An 18,082-nucleotide genomic window follows, 5' to 3' on the forward strand; every position below is an offset into this window, starting at 1 on the left:
CCTACAAAAGCCAGGATTTCAGAGGCAACAGTATTTTGTCCATAATCCACCCCCTTATGCAGTCCCAAACTACACAGCAGAGTGAAAAAAAAAACTAAAGTTCATAATTTCCTACTTTGAAAAAGTTAGATAATAAATACTAATTCATGGCATACTGACCCAAAAAACTCCCAGCAGCTGGCCACGCCTGCCTATTGCTTATGTATTAGGAATTCCTGCATTGTGTAACACAGTTTTGCAACAGCTCATGAACCACTGCCCATTTAAATGGAAAACATACCTTTTTAAAGCAAATAAACAACAGCCAAAGTGCTAATCCTAGTGAATTCATTGATGAATGTTAATGAAATATTCCTGTGAACTCGTCTTTATCATCAACATAAAATCTGAAGGCTGCAGTAGATGTATTGATAAATGGCAAATTTCTTTTATCAGGGAGATAAGGAACAATGGAGAGCAAAAAAAACCAAGCTAATTGCTAATTTGGGATTACTGAGCTCCACATGGGGAGCTGAGAGCTGCACTGATCTTTCCTACAAGAAACCACCTCTGTGTGAAGTTTTACCTCAGATTTGAACACAAACTACCACGTGGAAGCCCAAATGGCCATAAAAACCCCAACATTACAAATTTAATAGGGGCAGATGCTCGTTCCTCAGGAACCACGGGGCAGTTTCCAGCCATCACCAGCCACTGTAGAGGAGAGCAGTGAAACTGAGAACTTCACCAGCTATACTTTCTTCTTCTCTCTTACACATCTATTTTCCAGCTGTACCAATACCTCAGGGCCTTAGGAGCAGATACATGTTTCCATTTTTGATTTGGAGGGGATTTATTTTTTTTGTGGGGGCAGTGTTTTTTTGCTTTGCTTCTAAACCATTGAGAGTTGGGCTTGAATAAAGCTCTAGTTCCTAAATACCTTCAGGCTCTGACGTTCAAATCTTCCCAGACTGCTCCTCTTTCTATTTATATGCTGTGATTGTTGTGTTTTGTAACGTTTTTATTGAACTATTGCACAATGCCCTAAATGCCCACGAGCACGGCTAAGAAACCTTTATTAATGACATTATAAAGATGATTGCTGTGAATTCAGTTAATGACAAAAAAAAACCCCCAAATGTAAATAGGTTATAGCATGAAGAATTCCCAAGGCAACTAATTCTTCAAGGACTTCAAAGGTGTGCTGGCTGCCAGCCCTGAAATGAGAAGGGAAATCTCTGCCAACTGGCATTAACAGGGCTAATAATCAGTAAACAGACTGGTAGGAGAGCAAGCCATGAAAAAAAGCACACCCAGCTGTAAACAACTGAAGTAATTTGGTTTCATAAAGAGGAGCCAAAAAGCAAATTAAGATCTGGGTTCTGGTTAGGTCATTACTCAAAGTGGCATCGATGCAATGATGCTCACAGCTCTTACATGCTGCTTTTGGTGGTTATTTTGAGCTAAACTGCAGAGGTGCTTTGGAGATAGAAATCTCACCAAAGTAACCTCTCCTCTTCTGCTGGCAGAGCTGTGTCTGCTGCTCTGGAAGGGCTTCTCTTGGCGTAGAGAAGAGAGCAGGTCTTCAAACAAAGCTTTGGGCACATCTCAGTCAGACATGGGGCCTTTCCCCACCCAGTTTTCACCCTTTTCAAAAAGGGGTTCTGCTCTCCTTCACCAGGACCTTCTCACTGAGGTAAGGAGCAAAGCAATTATCCTATTTAATGGGAATTTTTGTCTCAGGCATGATGAGAGGGGGGAAAAAGGCACATCCCAGCAGCTCTCTCTGTGCCACCTTCACTGAAGGGCTGCAGTCTAGGGGATAACTAAAGATATTAAACTACCAGGCTGCTGAAAATAGGTGATTATTTCCTCCTGCACTCACCACTTGTTTTAGACACAGAGGGTTTGAAAGCATGGCTTGGGTTTGGGATTCTCTGCAGAACGAAACCAAAAGAGCTCCAGCACTCACAAAACCTCTGGGCTGCCAGAACCGGTCACTACTGACACAAACCACAAACCAAGTTTTACTTGGAGAACTTCCACCCTCCCAAATAAAAATCCAGCTGCTGGTGTTTGTACAAACTTCCATTCATGCCATATGAAAACCTTTGAACCTCTGACTATGGAAACAAAAAAAAAACCTCCAGCAAAGGTGCTCAGCTCACTGAGAACAGGGGGATCAGCAAGCCCAGCTGGAGATAGACAAGGAAAAAGTGTGGGAATCTGCTGCCACACTTTCTTTTTTTAAATTACAGAAAACTGCAAGCCTAAATATTCCACTTCCTATTCAAGGATAAATTGTGTAATTCACCAAAAAAAGGGTGTTACGCAATGAAAACACTAAGAAAATAAGGAACAACATTCTACGTGTCACAGGCAATTTGCTCAAGAGCAACTCTTAGGTCATTGGAGGGAATTTTGAGAGGTCTAAACCACAGCACCTTGTTAATACAGATGCTATTGCATCAGTTATTTTTTCCCCCTGCATAATCCATGCAGAAACTCAAGACACTTCACAGATTTCTGGGAAGATATTCTGTATTACTGTGACATCCCTAAAAGCAAAAATATTTTCATAGCCCTAAATAATGGTGGAATAAAATGTTTGAAATCTCTCCAAACAGTAAACTGCACATATCTGGTCTTCACTTCAAATATTTCCTGCAGCAAGAACCACTGCAAGATTAAAGTGAGGATTTTAAGTGAAATTGCTATTTGGCATAAATGCACACGTGCAAAGTCCATTTTCATCATCATAATATTTAGATGATCAATTCTTTCTTGGCAGTCTTCAACAAGGACTTTGTATTTTCCCTTCTAATCCAAGAGCAGAAACTCATTCATTTTAATCACAGATTTTAAACAAACCCAAAAGAGCTGCCAAGCTAAACAAAACAGGGAATCTACACAAAGTTCCTAGAACAGAACAGCTCTCAAATTAATGGTAACACAGGACAGTTTTCAGACCAATGTGTGGTCCCTCATAGAACAAAAACACGTTTGAGGGACAAAACAAAGGTGAAAAATTTCACGTTTTAATTGATGTTCTACTCATTCACTACTGGCCACAAATGAATGCTTGCCCTGAGAAGAGCTTGAAAGGGAAAGGTATTGAGAATCCAATTGTGGGAATGAATAAAAGCAGATATTGGCAACACAAGAATGTTACCAATATCTCCCATCTCATCCCTGGCAGTGCCCAAGGCCAGGTTGGATGGAGCTTGGAGCAGCCTGGGGTGGTGGAAGGTGTCCCTGCCCATGGCAGGGGCTGGAATGAGATGGGCTCTAAGTCCCTTCCAAGCCAGACCCCTCTGTGATTGTAAGAATTATCAAGTTACATGGAGAGAATGACATAAAGAGCTCTTGTGTATTTATAAAACAACAACAAAAAGTATTTGAAGATAATGGAATTGCCAAGCAAAGCCCTCAGAGAACTTTGGTCCAGCCTCTTTAGTCTGGCTTTTTTCTTAGTGGGAATCTTTGGCATCCAGGATTGAGGCTGGCCAGGATGTTCTTGTCACTGAAAATGGTCAATGGGCAAATTCCTCATGCAACATGCCCAAAGTTTTCATCTAGGAAGTTCCTATATAATTTCATGTTTACACTTTCATTTCTAGCTAAACGGGAGCTTTTCCTACCACTTATCTACCAGGCAGAATAAGTGGGAAGTTAATCTGATACAGAATATTTTTGTTACACAACTCAGCTGCTGAATTGTTATAGATCACAGGATTGGAAGGTTCTGCAAAGAAGGAACGCCCTGGATGGGTGCATCTTGGTCCAAGCCGTGTTACTCAGTCTCCATGCAACTTGTGAAAAGCAATTTGTGCTTCAGCGTCCTAGATTTAGCTCTAAAATGGGCATAACCCCTGTTTTATCTGATTGGAACAATCTCGGGCTTTAGCAACCCTTGCAGAACCTCACAGGGAGAAAATATGTATATAAAAACTCTCAGGAATGCCAGAAATTCCTTTATAAACCAAGTGCGCTGCCTGCCCCTGCAAAACACTCAGTTACAGCAGCAAGGAGCAAAAACCTTTTGAGGTGATGGGGCTCAAAAGCAGCTGGGTGTCAGCAGGGAGGGCAGGAATCCAAAGAGGAGCGACAGCTCCACCTAAAACAACAGGAAACTGCAATTCCTTCTGTAAACAGCAGCGGTGAGGTGGGAGGAAACCCTGCTTGTGCATAAACAGGCAGGGCTGCAGCCCAGGGATGCAGGAACGCAGCCCTGGGAGCAGGAACACGCCGTTCCTGCAGCACCATTGCCATATTAATACAGTGCTGAGGGGGGCTCAGCCCAGATGACTAATTAATTAATTAGTTTGGAGCCAGAAGCCCTCTGACAAAGGCACAGAGCTCTGGCAGTGCCCTGCACAGGATGGCATGAGCAGGGGAGGCAGCGTGCAGGGAGATGCTCGGACACGCAGAATAAAGGTGAAGAGCGATTCAGGACAAGGGCAAAGAGTGCTGAGCTCCAAAGTGACATTAACTGCAGCCCTGTCTGAGCTGGAAACACCAAGAAATGTAAGGCAGGTAATTATGGAAAAGAGTCTGCCCCATTTCCTGCAGACAGAGGAACAGAATTTTTCAGCCAACAGGTTTAAAGCGGACAATTCCCTTCCCTGCAGAAGGCTGAAAATACAACAGATGAGTCAGGAATAATTTCTCTTCTCCTTTTTTTCCAGCCCTGCTCAGTTTGTGTCACTTCCAAGTCGGGTCATCACCCTGCTTTACCTCCCAACTCCAACTCACAGCAGGCAGAGAACCAGCAAAATAACCTCCAAATGCCCATTAAGTACCAACGACGTGGTAATTCCTGCATCCCGCATGTAACCAGCAGCTGTCTGATCTTGAGAGTTCCTCTTAAAATTATAAACCCATTAAGATCTCACTTTAAGTATGTGAGAAACTTTAGCACTGCATCTTCAGAAGAAATCCCTGCTTAAGGGAGACTTAGCTTCAACTTCCAGGAACCCTGGTATAAAGACACCAGGGAATAAAAACAAGTTCTTGTTTTCATGCTTCTTAAACTTCTCTCTAGCCTAAAAAAAAAAAAAAAAAAAAATAAACTCTTAAGGGGAAAGCCTATAAAAAGCTTCCTAAGATGCTGCTTTTCTGCAGCTGGAGAAGGCATTGATTTCACCACTGCTGTGGCAGGACTTAGGAGTGCCATGAAGCTGATACAAATAAGGATCAAATCTATAGGAAAAAATAGATAGAAAATCCTTGGAACAGTAATAAAACAGACACCACTCCTACTCTGGGGTGTTGTTATTGTACAGTGCATGAATCCAGCATAACTACATTGCAAAAGTCTCAATAGCCTGAAAAATCTGTCAGTACAAATACTTTGGCAGTATTTTCTACATCTGTCTCAAGAATCACTCCGAGACCACCCAGATTTGGTTTAATGCAGACATCAGAAATCAGTGCATGGCTGGGAAATGAACCTGGAGTGATGTGGATCTTCTGCCACCCTACCTGGAGAGCTGCAATAAGGGGGTGGCTCTGCCCCTGGTGAGGCACTGTCACACAGAGCCCTGCTGCTCCTGTAGTTCCTCATGGAAGGTTTAAAGGACAGCAGGTTTCAATTTCAGTCTCTCAAATATGTGCTTTTCAAAGACATTTAGAGTTCTAATGATTAGATTCACTGCTCCCCTATCAACAGTAGCTATTGAAATATTGATATTCTTATCTACACACCTATCCTGCTTTATTTTATGGACCATCTGAGTATTTTTTGTATTGATAAGAGGCTTCTGCTTGCCCACTTTTAGTGTCTGAATACAAAAGCAAACAAGGGTTAGCCAGGCTTTACCTTCATAGATTGAGGTCTACACAGAGATAGAGAAAGGGCAGACATTCCAAACAGGGCCTGTGCTGTCCTGGAAAAAGGAGTGAATCATCCCTTTGCCACCACAAATACTGAAGCATGAGATTCCTGGGGGGTTGTGTTTATTTTGGGGGTGGGATGGTGGGAGGGGAGAGACTTGTTTGGGTTTCTCTTTCTTCCTAGTGCTTGGTCCACCCACTCCTTCCCTCCTCCAAGAGGATTTTCTGTGGATGCAGATCGACAGATCATCGATGCTCTTAGCGGGGCAAAGCCAAAACTGCAGCCTGAAAGTTTGAGAAATAGAGTAATGGAAAAGAAAAGTAATGGAAAATGGAGCAGCAACGCTGGCAAGGGGCAGAAAACTGAGCAGGGACTCATGAAAGCTCAGTTTGCTCTCAGCTCTGCTGCTGGCTGACCTTGAGCAAAGCTCTTTATCTTTCCCTGCCCTAGATCCACTATCTGTGAAATGGGGCAATGACAGCGGTCTCTGGAAAAATATTGAGAGCTCCTCCTAATGTTCCCTCCTGCTACAGAAAATATTTCAAATTTTAGACCACTGGGGAACTTCTCTGCATGACTACCAGATTGAATAGGAGTTATTTTATCCATCAGTTGTCTGGCAACAAAAATATGTGCAAATCCAAGTGCTACCAGAAACATTTTAAGCACCATAGCTCACATCCAGTGTCACACTGGGATTTCTAGCAGCACTTCTGCAAAAGGGGATGTAGGAACTGTTCACTGCACATCCCTCTCCCATGTCTCACCAAAAAAAAGGCTTTACAAGAGCAAGGAGATGGAAAGACTGAGAAACCTTGATGGGGATAAATGGCATTGACAAGAACGAGGTTTGGATAACCAGTACCACAGAGTTTGAATGGCACTGCCACCCCACTGCTGGCAGTGACAGTGACACCAGCCTGCTTCCAGCCTGCAGGAAAGGCAGAGGAAGATGCATCTGCTCACACATGAAACACATATTTGCTTTGTTTTTCCATTTTTTTTCCCTCCAGAATCAAACTCCTGGCAGAGCATTTGTAAGAAATTGCACAGCCCAGCTGACCTGCAGCCTTGTGCTTCACCTTATCAGTGCTCCAGGGTACCTGGTATCAACCCAGAAATTCAAGGGCTGCTCTGCCTGCCTGCGTAATTCATCTCCATCTGATAAAATGTGGTAGCAACGACCTTCTCAGTTCACTGAACTTTAAAATAACTTGTCACCTGTGTCCTGTCTCACAACTTTAAGATATTTTAACTCTCCTGTTACCTACAGATGTAAGGTCAACATCCACAGTATAAGAACAATGATTTTATAGCCCTTTGATACAAGGGAGTGGAGGCTTAGTTTTCAGTTATAGTCTTCTCTTTGAAGCAGGACAACCAATTTGGGAATCACAGTGACCTGCATCCAGAAGGCAAAACAAAGTCTTTTATTCTACATCCTGAACACAGCCTCCAAAATAATGTCAGGTATTCACTTGGTTACATAGTGGGACTCACTGCCAAGTCCAGCCAGAGATCCCAGAGGCCCCAGCAGCCTCTGGGAGTGAGGAATGGCTGTATTTACAACACAAGTTAAGTTCCACAGTACCCCAGTTTCTATTTCTGACGTTGCTTTCTTTCACTCCAAGCACACGTACATTCACATTTGAAAAATATTTTCCAGCTTCTCCTGTTTCTTGGGCGGCAGAGCCTGGGAGCTGCTCGGGATGTGCTGCCTCCCTCACATCCAGACTCTTAACAACACTCCTGCTGCTTACTCATGGCCTCAAGTATTCCTGCCCAGTCCACAGGTACTTTTAAATTTCAAAGCCCAGAAGATGAAAGGATTGAATCTTTCCTTGTCCTAAATCTGTATTTACTGACTTGACTGTTTGAAGTCTGGAGACTACGAAATTACTGCCTGCTCCCTGGGAAGGAAATCTAGATGTGGAAAGGGGAAAAGGTGACCTTCTTCTGACAAACCACTTCTTACCTTATAGTTGCCTCCTCTCTGAGCTGGCTACTTGGCTTAGGAAAAGCTTTTTAATCTCACACTTGGGAATTGGTTCTCTTCTGGAAGGATGTTGCTATTTATTTCCATTGCCTTCAGTGCCTCTTCTCTCCCTCCCTCCCTCCCTTCTGCTGCTGCAAAATAGACTGAGGAAAATTTGGAAAAGAATGATGTTCAGACCACCCAAACAGCAACTGAGGGAGAAGATGGAATTTAGCAGCACTGCAATGCTCATTTGTGCACTCAGACCCAAAAACCTGGTCCTGCTGGGTCATTTTTAATAGACTTGGCACGTGCCAAGTAACCTGCCAAAGTCTCCCAACACTTCTTCAGCACACAACTCATAATAATAAAACCACCACCATGTGCCTGTTATTATCTTCGGGGAAACAGCTGAAAGCCTTGTTCATAACAACAGTATCAACTTCCCTCTTGATAAATATCTGGCTGGCTTCCCGAGCCTCACAGATTTCCCGGCTGTTTCTCTCCCTGCCCAAAGCCTGGTTGCTGGCAGGCTCAGCAGTGCCAGCCCATCAGTGCTGCCAGCACAGGAATGCAGGCAGCTCCATCTCCTGCATCTCTGCTGCACTGAGCTCACTCTTTCGCTGCTTCAGAAGGACTCAGTGAATGACAAACGAGTTATTGACCCCAGAGCTCTTTTCTCCTGCCAGATAATTACACAGAGACATTGGATGCAGTTTTGCCTGCTGCATTTCAGAACACAAAGCCACTTTGCAAGAAACTGAGTGGCTTTTTTTTTTTTTTTTGCTTCCTCCTCCCTGTCTCTCGAGCTGTGAAATCAGGTGATGAAGAAGCCAAATCTGGATCTCAGTGATACACAGCTTTCTAGACTGAGAGCTAGCCCTCACCTCTGCCTTCTCCCCAGGCAATCAAGCTGTAATGACCTGTTTAATCTAAGCCCTAAGAGCTCCCTTCAAACCCCAGATGTGTGAGCAAGCCTGGGACAGAAGTGTGAGCCACCTGTGACAGATGCCAGCAAGCTGAGGACTGCTGAGCTCACTGGGACACCACACTAGACACAGTAAACCTAATAAAAATAGGAAAACATATAAAACCAGCTCAAAACCAGACAGAAAATAGTTAGAAATGGAGAGCAACCACAAGGAATGTTCTTCTTCCTCAGGTTAATGAGGAAAGGACAAATCCAGGTTAGTTTTTATTTTACAGTGTGAAAAGCACTACGTGGAGAGAAGGGCACGCTGTCCCAAAACACCTGCCAACACTTGTGGGAAAAATGAGGAAGGGAATAAAGCCTGGTTTAAGTTGTGCGCTGAGCCTTCTTCTCTTGGTCAGCAGGAGGGATTTAAAGCCACCAAAAACATATTTGCAGAAGAAAAAGAAAACATCCTCCCAGCACGCTGAACCTCACCACTGAGTATTGAGGTCTGGTGGCACTGACCTCGCTCATGGGTGTGGGATGCTCTTACACATCCACAGTTTCTGCCCAGAGGACGTTCACCTTCTCTCTTGTATTCTCAGTGCTATCAGCACACACAGAGCTGCAGCAGCACGGGCTCTGAACATCCTCTGGCAAGGTCTCTCATGCTCTGATGGGAAGGGAAGATTTCTTTGGTGACAGCTGCAGGACAAGCAAGGACACACCAGGATGGGCAGCACTGCCCGTGGCTCAGCTGGACACTGCTGGGAAGGGCTTGAGTTTTGTAAGGCTCATTTTGCAAAGAGAAACATTCCTCCTTATGCACACAGAGCCAGAGCAACCTGCTCCTGCCTCTGCTGCATCCTCCCAAACACAGCTGGTGTTTGAAGAGATTCCCTGGGAATCCCTGACAGACAACAAAACAACAGCAGGAGCAGACTGCAGTAGATGAAAATGACAGAAAGTTTTGCTTTATTTTAAGCAATATTCACATCATTGTACTTGACCAGCTACTGAGATAGTGTGAAGTTAAAAAACCACAACAAAAAGTGCTTTCCAAACACTTTCTCCATGTTCCCATCCCTTTGTTTCTCTAGGCTGTTGCATTGTATTGACCAAATTATTTATGTGGGTATGCTGCTATGAAAAAAATGGCTAGAGATAATGCAACCTTTAGGTAGATGACTCCTGATGACAAACTCAAAATAAAATTAAAAATTAACTACTTTAAGGAGCCAAATATTAGGCAATGCTTTTTCAAAACATCGATTCAAGCACTTTACAGCCTGCTCTCCCTCCATCCCTTTTATTTCAGGTTTTTTACATATGAAAAAAAAAAGCTTTGCTGGTAGCAATGTTTGCTCTCATTCAGGAATAAACATGTGCTACTGTGGTTGGCTTCTCCAGCACTTTCTTTTTGTTCTAGAGGTGCAACAGGGCAAAATTATTATCTGGAATTGCTCCTGATGGATCTACAACAGCAGAGCTTTCCCAGACAGGGACTCTGTGCAGCCCATGCATTTTCTGTACCCCCCAGCAGAGACACGTATTGCTCCCAGCTCAAACACAGCCCCAGTTCTGCAAACCTTCAGCAGAAAAGGCTGAGAAAACAATATTGGTTTCACAAATCGAGAATAAAAATGGCAGGGCATTGTCTTACACTGTGCATCAGGAAACTGTGGCGTGAAAGGTTTGATTGTCTCCAGTGTCAGCAAATGCCAGCTCCGTGTTGTGCCATGGAGCACAACACAGCTTTGACACCGAGGGCACAACCAGGGGCACAAAACATGGATTGTGTTGGCACCAAAGCTGTGAGTTTGATCTGTAGGCTGAACACACAGCCACTTACACATCACAATGTTTTTCTGCTGGAGAGATGATGGCTAAGTATAGAAGAAGATGGGGTTTAAAAGAAAGGAGGTCCAGAAATGACTGAACTTATACCAAAAAGAATTAATCCTCGCCAAAACAGCGCTGATGTACTAAAAAGTGTCCACCACTACAGAAATAAAGGCTTAATTCATGTTAGTTTTTACACATTACCCCCTGATGGTGCTGAATGGCTTGGAAGGGATACACAGCCTCGGCTTACGAGGTTTAATCCTGCCTGTATTAGGGGCTGCATCTTGTGACGATCATCCCTTGCTTATCCCAGCACGGCTTTGCCCCGCTTGTGTCACATCCTGCACTCACCAAACCACACCAAACACTTCTCCAGGCTGCTCAGCCCAGCCACTCCAGCGGCTTCATAACCCGGCAATGCCCTTTTACACCCTTCACAAGGGATCTGCATCCATCCCCGAGCTCAAGAGTGCTCACATTAACCCGGCAATGCCCTTTTACACCCTTCACAAGGGATCTGCATCCATCCCCCAGCTCCGGGTGCTCACATTAACCCGGCAATGCCCTTTTACACCCTTCACAAGGGATCTGCATCCATCCCCGAGCTCCGGGTGCTCACATTAACCCGGCAATGCCCTTTTACACCCTTCACAAGGGATCTGCATCCATCCCCGAGCTCCGGGTGCTCACACTGTGGTGACAGCTGACAACTAAAGAATGCCGAAGGAGAAACGCCACGCGTTGTTTCTTATGGGCGGCCATCTCCATCCTCTAAAAACCCCGACAAAAACAAACACCGAACTCCAGACTGAGCTTAACACGCTGTTAACAGGCTTCTCCCTTTCCAGCAAGCCTTTCATTAATCAGAGAGCATCTGCTGAGCCGGGCCGAGGCAGGCAGCAGCCTGCTCTGCTCCATCGCATCTGAACGGCTCCTGCATTCCTGCCTTTCCTCCCCGGGGCATTTCCCTGTCCCAGAGCGCCGGGACGGGAGCGCACTCGAGTTTATTTCTCCAAACTTCGCTGGAGCCGCACAGCCGGCCCCGGCTCCTCAGCAGCTTCTGAGCGTTTGCACCGATTTCCCCCAGTTTGGAGCCCGGCATCACCCCTCGGGGGGTGGGAGATGAGTTAAATCGGGTACAGAGGATTTTTTCCCCCCCTGCACTTGGCAGCCGCTGTCGAACCGCATTCCTGCTCCGGTTTCTGGCTGAGCTGGAGCGCCCGGCTTGAGCAGAGGCCAAGCCTCGGCTGCGGCTCCTCTCTGGGGGGCTCCGGCCGGGAATCGGCTGCGGGGATGATGGGGCCGAACCTCCGAGCCTTCATCCCCCCGAGCCCCGGGACATCCCCCCGATCCCCGGGACATCCCCCCCGAGCCCCGGGACATCCCCCCCGAGCCCCGGGATATCCCCCCCGATCCCCGGGATATCCCCCCGAGCCCCGGGACATCCCCCCGCTCCCCGGGGCATCCCCCCCGAGCCCCGGGACATCCCCCCGCTCCCCGGGACATCCCCCCGAGCCCCGGGACATCCCCCCGATCCCCGGGACATCCCCCCGAGCCCCGGGACATCCCCCCCGAGCCCCGGGGCATCCCCCCCGCTCCCCGGGACATCCCCCCCAAGCCCCGGGACATCCCCCCCGAGCCCCGGGACATCCCCCCCGCTCCCCGGGATATCCGCCCCGGGACATCCCCCCGAGCCCCGGGACATCCCTCCCGATCCCCGGGATATCCGCCCCGGGACATCCCCCCCGCTCCCCGGGACATCCCCCCCGAGCCCCGGGACATCCCCCCGAGCCCCGGGACATCCGCCCCGGGACATCCCCCCCGCTCCCCGGGACATCCCCCCGCTCCCCGGAGCATCCCCCCGCTCCCCGGAGCATCCCCCCGCGCATCCTCACCCTGCCCGCAGGCTCCGCGCTGGATGGCGATGATGGGGGGCTGCCGGAGGCGCTCGGCACGGCGGCTGGCGGCCCGCAGCTGGCAGTGGCTGCTGTAGGTCACCGCATCGCTGCCGCACACGGGCTCGCTGCTGGAGCACTGGCAGCGCCCCGCGGCCGCCCGCTTGCGCACGGTGGCCGAGGCGGGCACGGCTCCGGGGGGCAGCACGCACTGCAAACCCTCTCCGCAGGGCGGCCCGGCTCCCCCGCACGCCTCGCCCTCCTCGGCTCCGCACACGCGGCAGCAGCCGCAGGCGTCGGGCACCGGCCCGCCCGGACAGGCCGCGGGCAGCGCCGGGCAGCGGGAGCGATCGCAGCGCTCGGGGCAGGCGGGCGGGGCGGCGGCCGCCAGGGCCGGCAGCACGGAGGGCAGCAGGGCCGCCAGCAGCAGCGTCCAGCCCCGCAGCGGCATCGCGGCGGCGGCTCCGGGGCGGCGAGAGCGGCGAGAGCCGTGAGAGCGCCGGGGGCCGGGCGGCCGCTTTAAGGAGAGACGCGGCGGGGCGGGGCGGGAGAGCGGGCACGGCCCCCCCGGGCTGGGACACCCCCACACTGCCCCCCCGGGACCGCGACATCACCCCGGGACAGCGACATCACCCCGGGACCGCGACATCACCCCGGGACAGCGACATCACCCCGGGACAGCGACATCCCACAGGGACAGCGACATCCCACAGGGACAGCGACATCACCCCGGGACAGCGACATCACCCCGGGACAGCGACATCCCACAGGGACAGCGACATCCCAACCCCGGGACAGCGACATCCCACAGGGACAGCGACATCCCACAGGGACAGCGACATTCCCCCGGGGACAGCGACATTCCCCCGGGGACAGCGACATCACCCCCTGGGACAGCGACATCACCCCCTGGGACAGCGACATCACCCCGGGACAGCGACATCACCCCGGGACAGCGACATTCCCCCGGGACAGCGACATCCCACAGGGACAGCGACATCCCACAAGGACAGCGACATCCCCCCGGGACAGTGACATCCCACAAGGACAGCGACATTCCCCCGGGGACAGCGACATCACCCCCTGGGACAGCGACATCACCCCGGGACAGCGACATCCCACAGGGACAGCGACATCACCCCGGGACAGTGACATCCCCCCGGGACAGCGACATTCCCTGGGGACAGCGACATCCCCCCGGGACATCCCCCCGGCTCTGCGGGGAAACCTGGCGGTGAAAGCTCGGAAGTCGCGGCGGGCGATAAGGATCGGGGAAAGGCTGATAACGCGCTCCTGCCAGCAAGGGAAGGGGGGTGCCATCGCTTCCCCACCTCGGGAATTACGGGAAAGCGACCCAAAGAAAGCGCTGATAAGGTTTCCAGCTGTGATAAGAGGATGGGGGGAGCGCGGCGCCGGTCCCGTGCTGGAAGGAGTGAAGCGATACATCCATTTAATGTAAATGTGTGTAAATATCCCCAGCAGGAATGCCCGGTATTCCCGTGACATTCCCGGCTCGCCAGGAGCTGGCCGGTACCCGAGGGATGGATGGATGGAAGGAAGGATGCTCCCGAGCCATCTGCCCGGCCCAGAGATGCTCAGAGCCGCAGGGCGAGGTGGATACCAGCAATTAGCAAAAGGTTAATCAACCGAAATAATAATAGGAAAAAAAAAATTGAAAAAAAAAAAGGTCATTTTCCACCATCGCACAGGCAGGCTGATCCCATTTATCCGGCCAGAACCCATGGACAGAGGTCCCTCTGCCATCTGCTCTTTGGGCACATACTCGGAAAGGAGTTTTAATTATAACCAAGGGCGCCCTCCGAGGGACACGGCATCCCTGCCAGAGCAGAGAAAGAATGCTTTAACAGAGCTGGAAACCAAGCAAAGCCAATTTTATTTATTTATTTTTTTAATTACAAGCCGATTAAACTTTTGAACTGAGTCCCAATCTATAATTATTTAAGTGTACCTTTATCGGGCGCCGATAACCAAGCAGCTAATGAACTTTACAAGCCATTAGGCAAGAGGAAATGCTGTTAACTGTTAGATGAGCTGAGACCAAGGAGTTGAACTTGTCAGCAGCTACATTAATACAAAATAATTCCAAATATTTTCTCCTAGGTACAGTTTAACAACGAGCCACTTGAGCAGGTAGAAGCAGCTTCCAAGCACCAGAATTCAAATTGTTCCAGGGAACACTGTAAAAACTTATCAAACTGTGTTCAAAACTTACTAAACTGCTGGTTAGTACCTGTTGCTTGGAAACCACTTGTATTCCAATATTCCCAGTTAAAGTTCCAGTGTGAACTCTTTACAGCTGCAGTTTTCCAATAACCTCTATGCCCTGCAAGGAAAGAGATTTCAGGAGAATCACCTGATTTCAGAAGTGACCCAAGCAGTAAAATTGAATAGTTCACAGAAAATTGTCTTAATATTAAAATAATTTGTGTTAATAAGCCTAAGAAAAACCTTGAAAATATTTAAAGTTAAAAATCTTTTAAATGTATGTATATACATATACTCCCTATATATGTGTGTGTATGTATGTGTATATATATATAGATATAGATATATAGGTAGATATCATGGCAAAATGTTTCCAAGTAATTAATTATCCATTGCTTATCAACTACTTTTAATAGGCTTTGGGGTTTTATGAGCCTGGGATTTTTTTTGTTTGGTTTGGGTTTTTCCCCTTTTTAAATAAAGATACATCTTTAAGGAAAGGTGATGAGCTTTTAGCAAGAAACAAACAAACAAAAAACAACCCCCAGCAGACAAAAAACCCCCAAACCCATTAAAAATACCCCAAAAGGAAAAAAAAAACCAAACTAACAAAACACAAAACAAAACAAAAAACAGATTCAGGAAAGATCTCAAACTCCTATTTGGAAGCACAAAAAAAAAAAAAATTATTCAAAGATAAATGAATTATTGTGGAGTTTCATCCTCCCCAGCCCAGAAAGGCTCTCTGCTCTCCTCTCTCACATTGCTGTGCTCAGGAGAGTCAGGAGCCTCATTTCCTCAGGCAGGAAAAAATTCCAGGCAGTGGGAAAGCTCCAGGTTCTGTCATCCTCTTGCCACGGATGGTTATGTCCAGAGAGCAAAGGTGTACAATTGTTTTATTAACGACTCAGCCAGCACTATCAGCTTCACACTCTTTTTGGTAGGAATGTTAATCTTCTATTGAGTATTAAAAATATAATATTTTATAATATTAATTTTATAGTTGTCATATAGGGACACAAAATCTGACTTTAAACGCTTTGCTTTCCAGAATAACTCTGGGGAGGTCAATAAATTAGCTCAGTGAGAAATAGGTTAGTTAATTGTCTGATTAGTTAATTGTCTGATCTGTGTAGCAGTGCCTTAGACCAGAGAGGCACCGCACACCCATCAATTATTGCTTCTCCTCCACCTGCCACAGAGCAGTTCCCCGAGCCAGCAGACATTAACCACCAGAAAGGCCAAAAAACCTGGGCTGGAAAACACACTCCAGAGTGTCAGTGGTAAAATACCTCAAATCCTGCTTTTCGAAGGGAACCGGGTGATGGGAGGCTCCACCTAGAGATCACTCGCTAGAAATTCCCCCCGAGGAAAGGAAGGGATCCGGGGATGCCAGCCTGCCCTGCCCCCGGAGCGCCTGGGCACACACGGAAAGGGGACATGGAAAGGATGAAAAAGATGAAAAAAGGACACACTTGGAAAGATAAAATAGAGTAAAGTCTGAGTCTAGAATGGTCCCGGCCAGAAAAGAGGATGGGAAGGCTGGAATGCTGATAGTCTGAGCAAACTCCAACATCTTGGAGTTTGCAGAAAGCTGCTCTGGCTTTATTCTGTTTGTTCATTATTATCATCATCATTTTGCTTCCTGCCTCAATGGTTTCCTGTGAGATTTTCTGGGGGGAAAGAAATCCCTACTCCCACCTCCCCCAGACCCAGGGCTTCTCCACTTTAACATAACAAGAGAAATCTTACAAAGACTTAAAGAAAAAACAAACCTTTTTAAAAACTAGATTCATTGCTACCTACAGAAAAAACAAACAAACAAACAAAAAAATGCCACTGCTTTGAAAGAGAATGGCTTCAAACCAGGGAATTTAAAACTCCACGTTCTTTTCCTGATATAATCTAACCCTGGTGCTCGACAAGCATTAACTGCTGGCATAATTTACAAACTAAATGAGCCATCGGGGTGTTTTTTGTAGAGCCTGACACGAAGCCAAGCGACCTGCCCCAAGAAACAATCTCTAATAATCTTTGTGGTCGGGTGGCATTTCCTTCCTGTCGCAGGGCAAAGCTACCAGCAGTAGGACACGGCAGAGTGTAAAACAAGCTGAAACTTCTGTCATTTACAGCAAACTGCTCTGAGATCTGGCAGCCCTCTGCTGAGAGCAGAGGTGACTCGGGTGTCCTGATGGAGAAGGTGACAGAGAGGTTTTAATTCTCGCAAGATGCGCTGGCCGTGCGCTCCGATAGGCAAAACTGCTCTCGTTTGAAACGCAAATCCCTAATTACAGAGTCCAAAATACAATTACAGTCCCAATTACAGAGTCCATTTTCTGTAAATATTTTATTTTATTTTACTTTGAAGGGCCAGCGCTCAACAGCTACTACACCTTTAGTGGTGCCTTCACAAATGAGTACCAGTTTATCTTCCTCGGGTTCCAGTTCTTCCAGAGAGTTACCTTCACTATTTCACTATTTCACTGTTTTATTTCAGAAAGGCTTTAGCAGCTCACTGCTTGGAGCATCAAATAACTTGTAGGCTGTTCTACAAAGCTCTAATGACTATTAAGACATTAAATGGAACTGTTGAAAGGTAAAACTACACAGAGCACAGGGGGCTTCACTGCTTTAAATTCAACTTTTAGATCAAAATTCCCTATCCAGTATTTCCCCTCCTTTCATTTCTTCCCTCTCTCTCACCTCTGTTCAAAATGGAATTGTTAAAACGACAGTAATATTACTGTTCCACATCTTCAGGGTGTATATGTTAGGTGCACTCTAATTTCTCCATCCATTTTAATACTTACTATAAATCCTGAAAAAAATTAGCCTAAAAATAGGGCAAAAATTAAAATAAAACAAACAAAAATCCAACAAAAAAACACCAACCAACCTGGAACAGTCCAGTGACTCAAAAACTGGAGTCTCCAGATCAGTTTTTAAGTGTGGAATACACTTTAAAAGCACATTGGTACTAGACTTGACCGATTTTTGAAGCTGGAGTGTGACCCCTAGGTGGTGCTGACATCCTGATATTCCACGAGGTTAAGGAATATTCCACTTTATTAAACTGTATCCTGGAGCATCACCCCTCAGAACTGCCTCCAGGAATGTGCACTGCAGTCAGCAGCTCCATTTACTGTAAATATTTTATTTTAACACGGTGGGTTTAAATCTGTAGCCATACAGAATAATTCAATTTCCTCTTCAGTGAAGGGGCAGAGTGCACAGCCAGGTGGTGGCAGTGGAATCTGGGTAATTGTGTCCAGTCTGCATTTCAGGAAAGCATCTCTGAGATAAAACCCTTCTGATCCACCAGTATAAAGACAGCAAAATCATTTTCTGCTACATTTTCTTCCCCTGGGACATTTTTTTAATCACTATCCCTTGCATAACACATAAAACTTCCA

General features: G+C 47.2%; 1 protein-coding gene and 1 long non-coding RNA gene across 2 annotated transcripts in view; one reads left to right on the plus strand and one right to left on the minus strand.

The window, feature by feature from the left end:
* Positions 1-12,930, minus strand: part of HTRA1 (HtrA serine peptidase 1) — a 32,212-nt gene extending 19,282 nt beyond the window's left edge. The window contains exon 1 of the mRNA XM_086901454.1: positions 12,444-12,930. Coding sequence (XP_086757580.1) covers positions 12,444-12,894 — 451 coding nt within the window. The 5' untranslated portion in view covers positions 12,895-12,930. The remainder of the gene's footprint in view (positions 1-12,443) is intronic.
* Positions 1,357-6,601, plus strand: LOC147651832 (uncharacterized). The gene is made up of 2 exons (XR_015290326.1): positions 1,357-1,675; positions 4,668-6,601. It is a non-coding gene; the product is annotated as an uncharacterized LOC147651832 (long non-coding RNA).
* Positions 12,931-18,082: the final 5,152 nt, after the last annotated feature.

Source organism: Cyanistes caeruleus, chromosome 8 (genome assembly GCF_971803275.1).
Source record: "Cyanistes caeruleus chromosome 8, bCyaCae1.hap1.1, whole genome shotgun sequence".
Classification (NCBI taxonomy): domain Eukaryota; kingdom Metazoa; phylum Chordata; class Aves; order Passeriformes; family Paridae; genus Cyanistes; species Cyanistes caeruleus.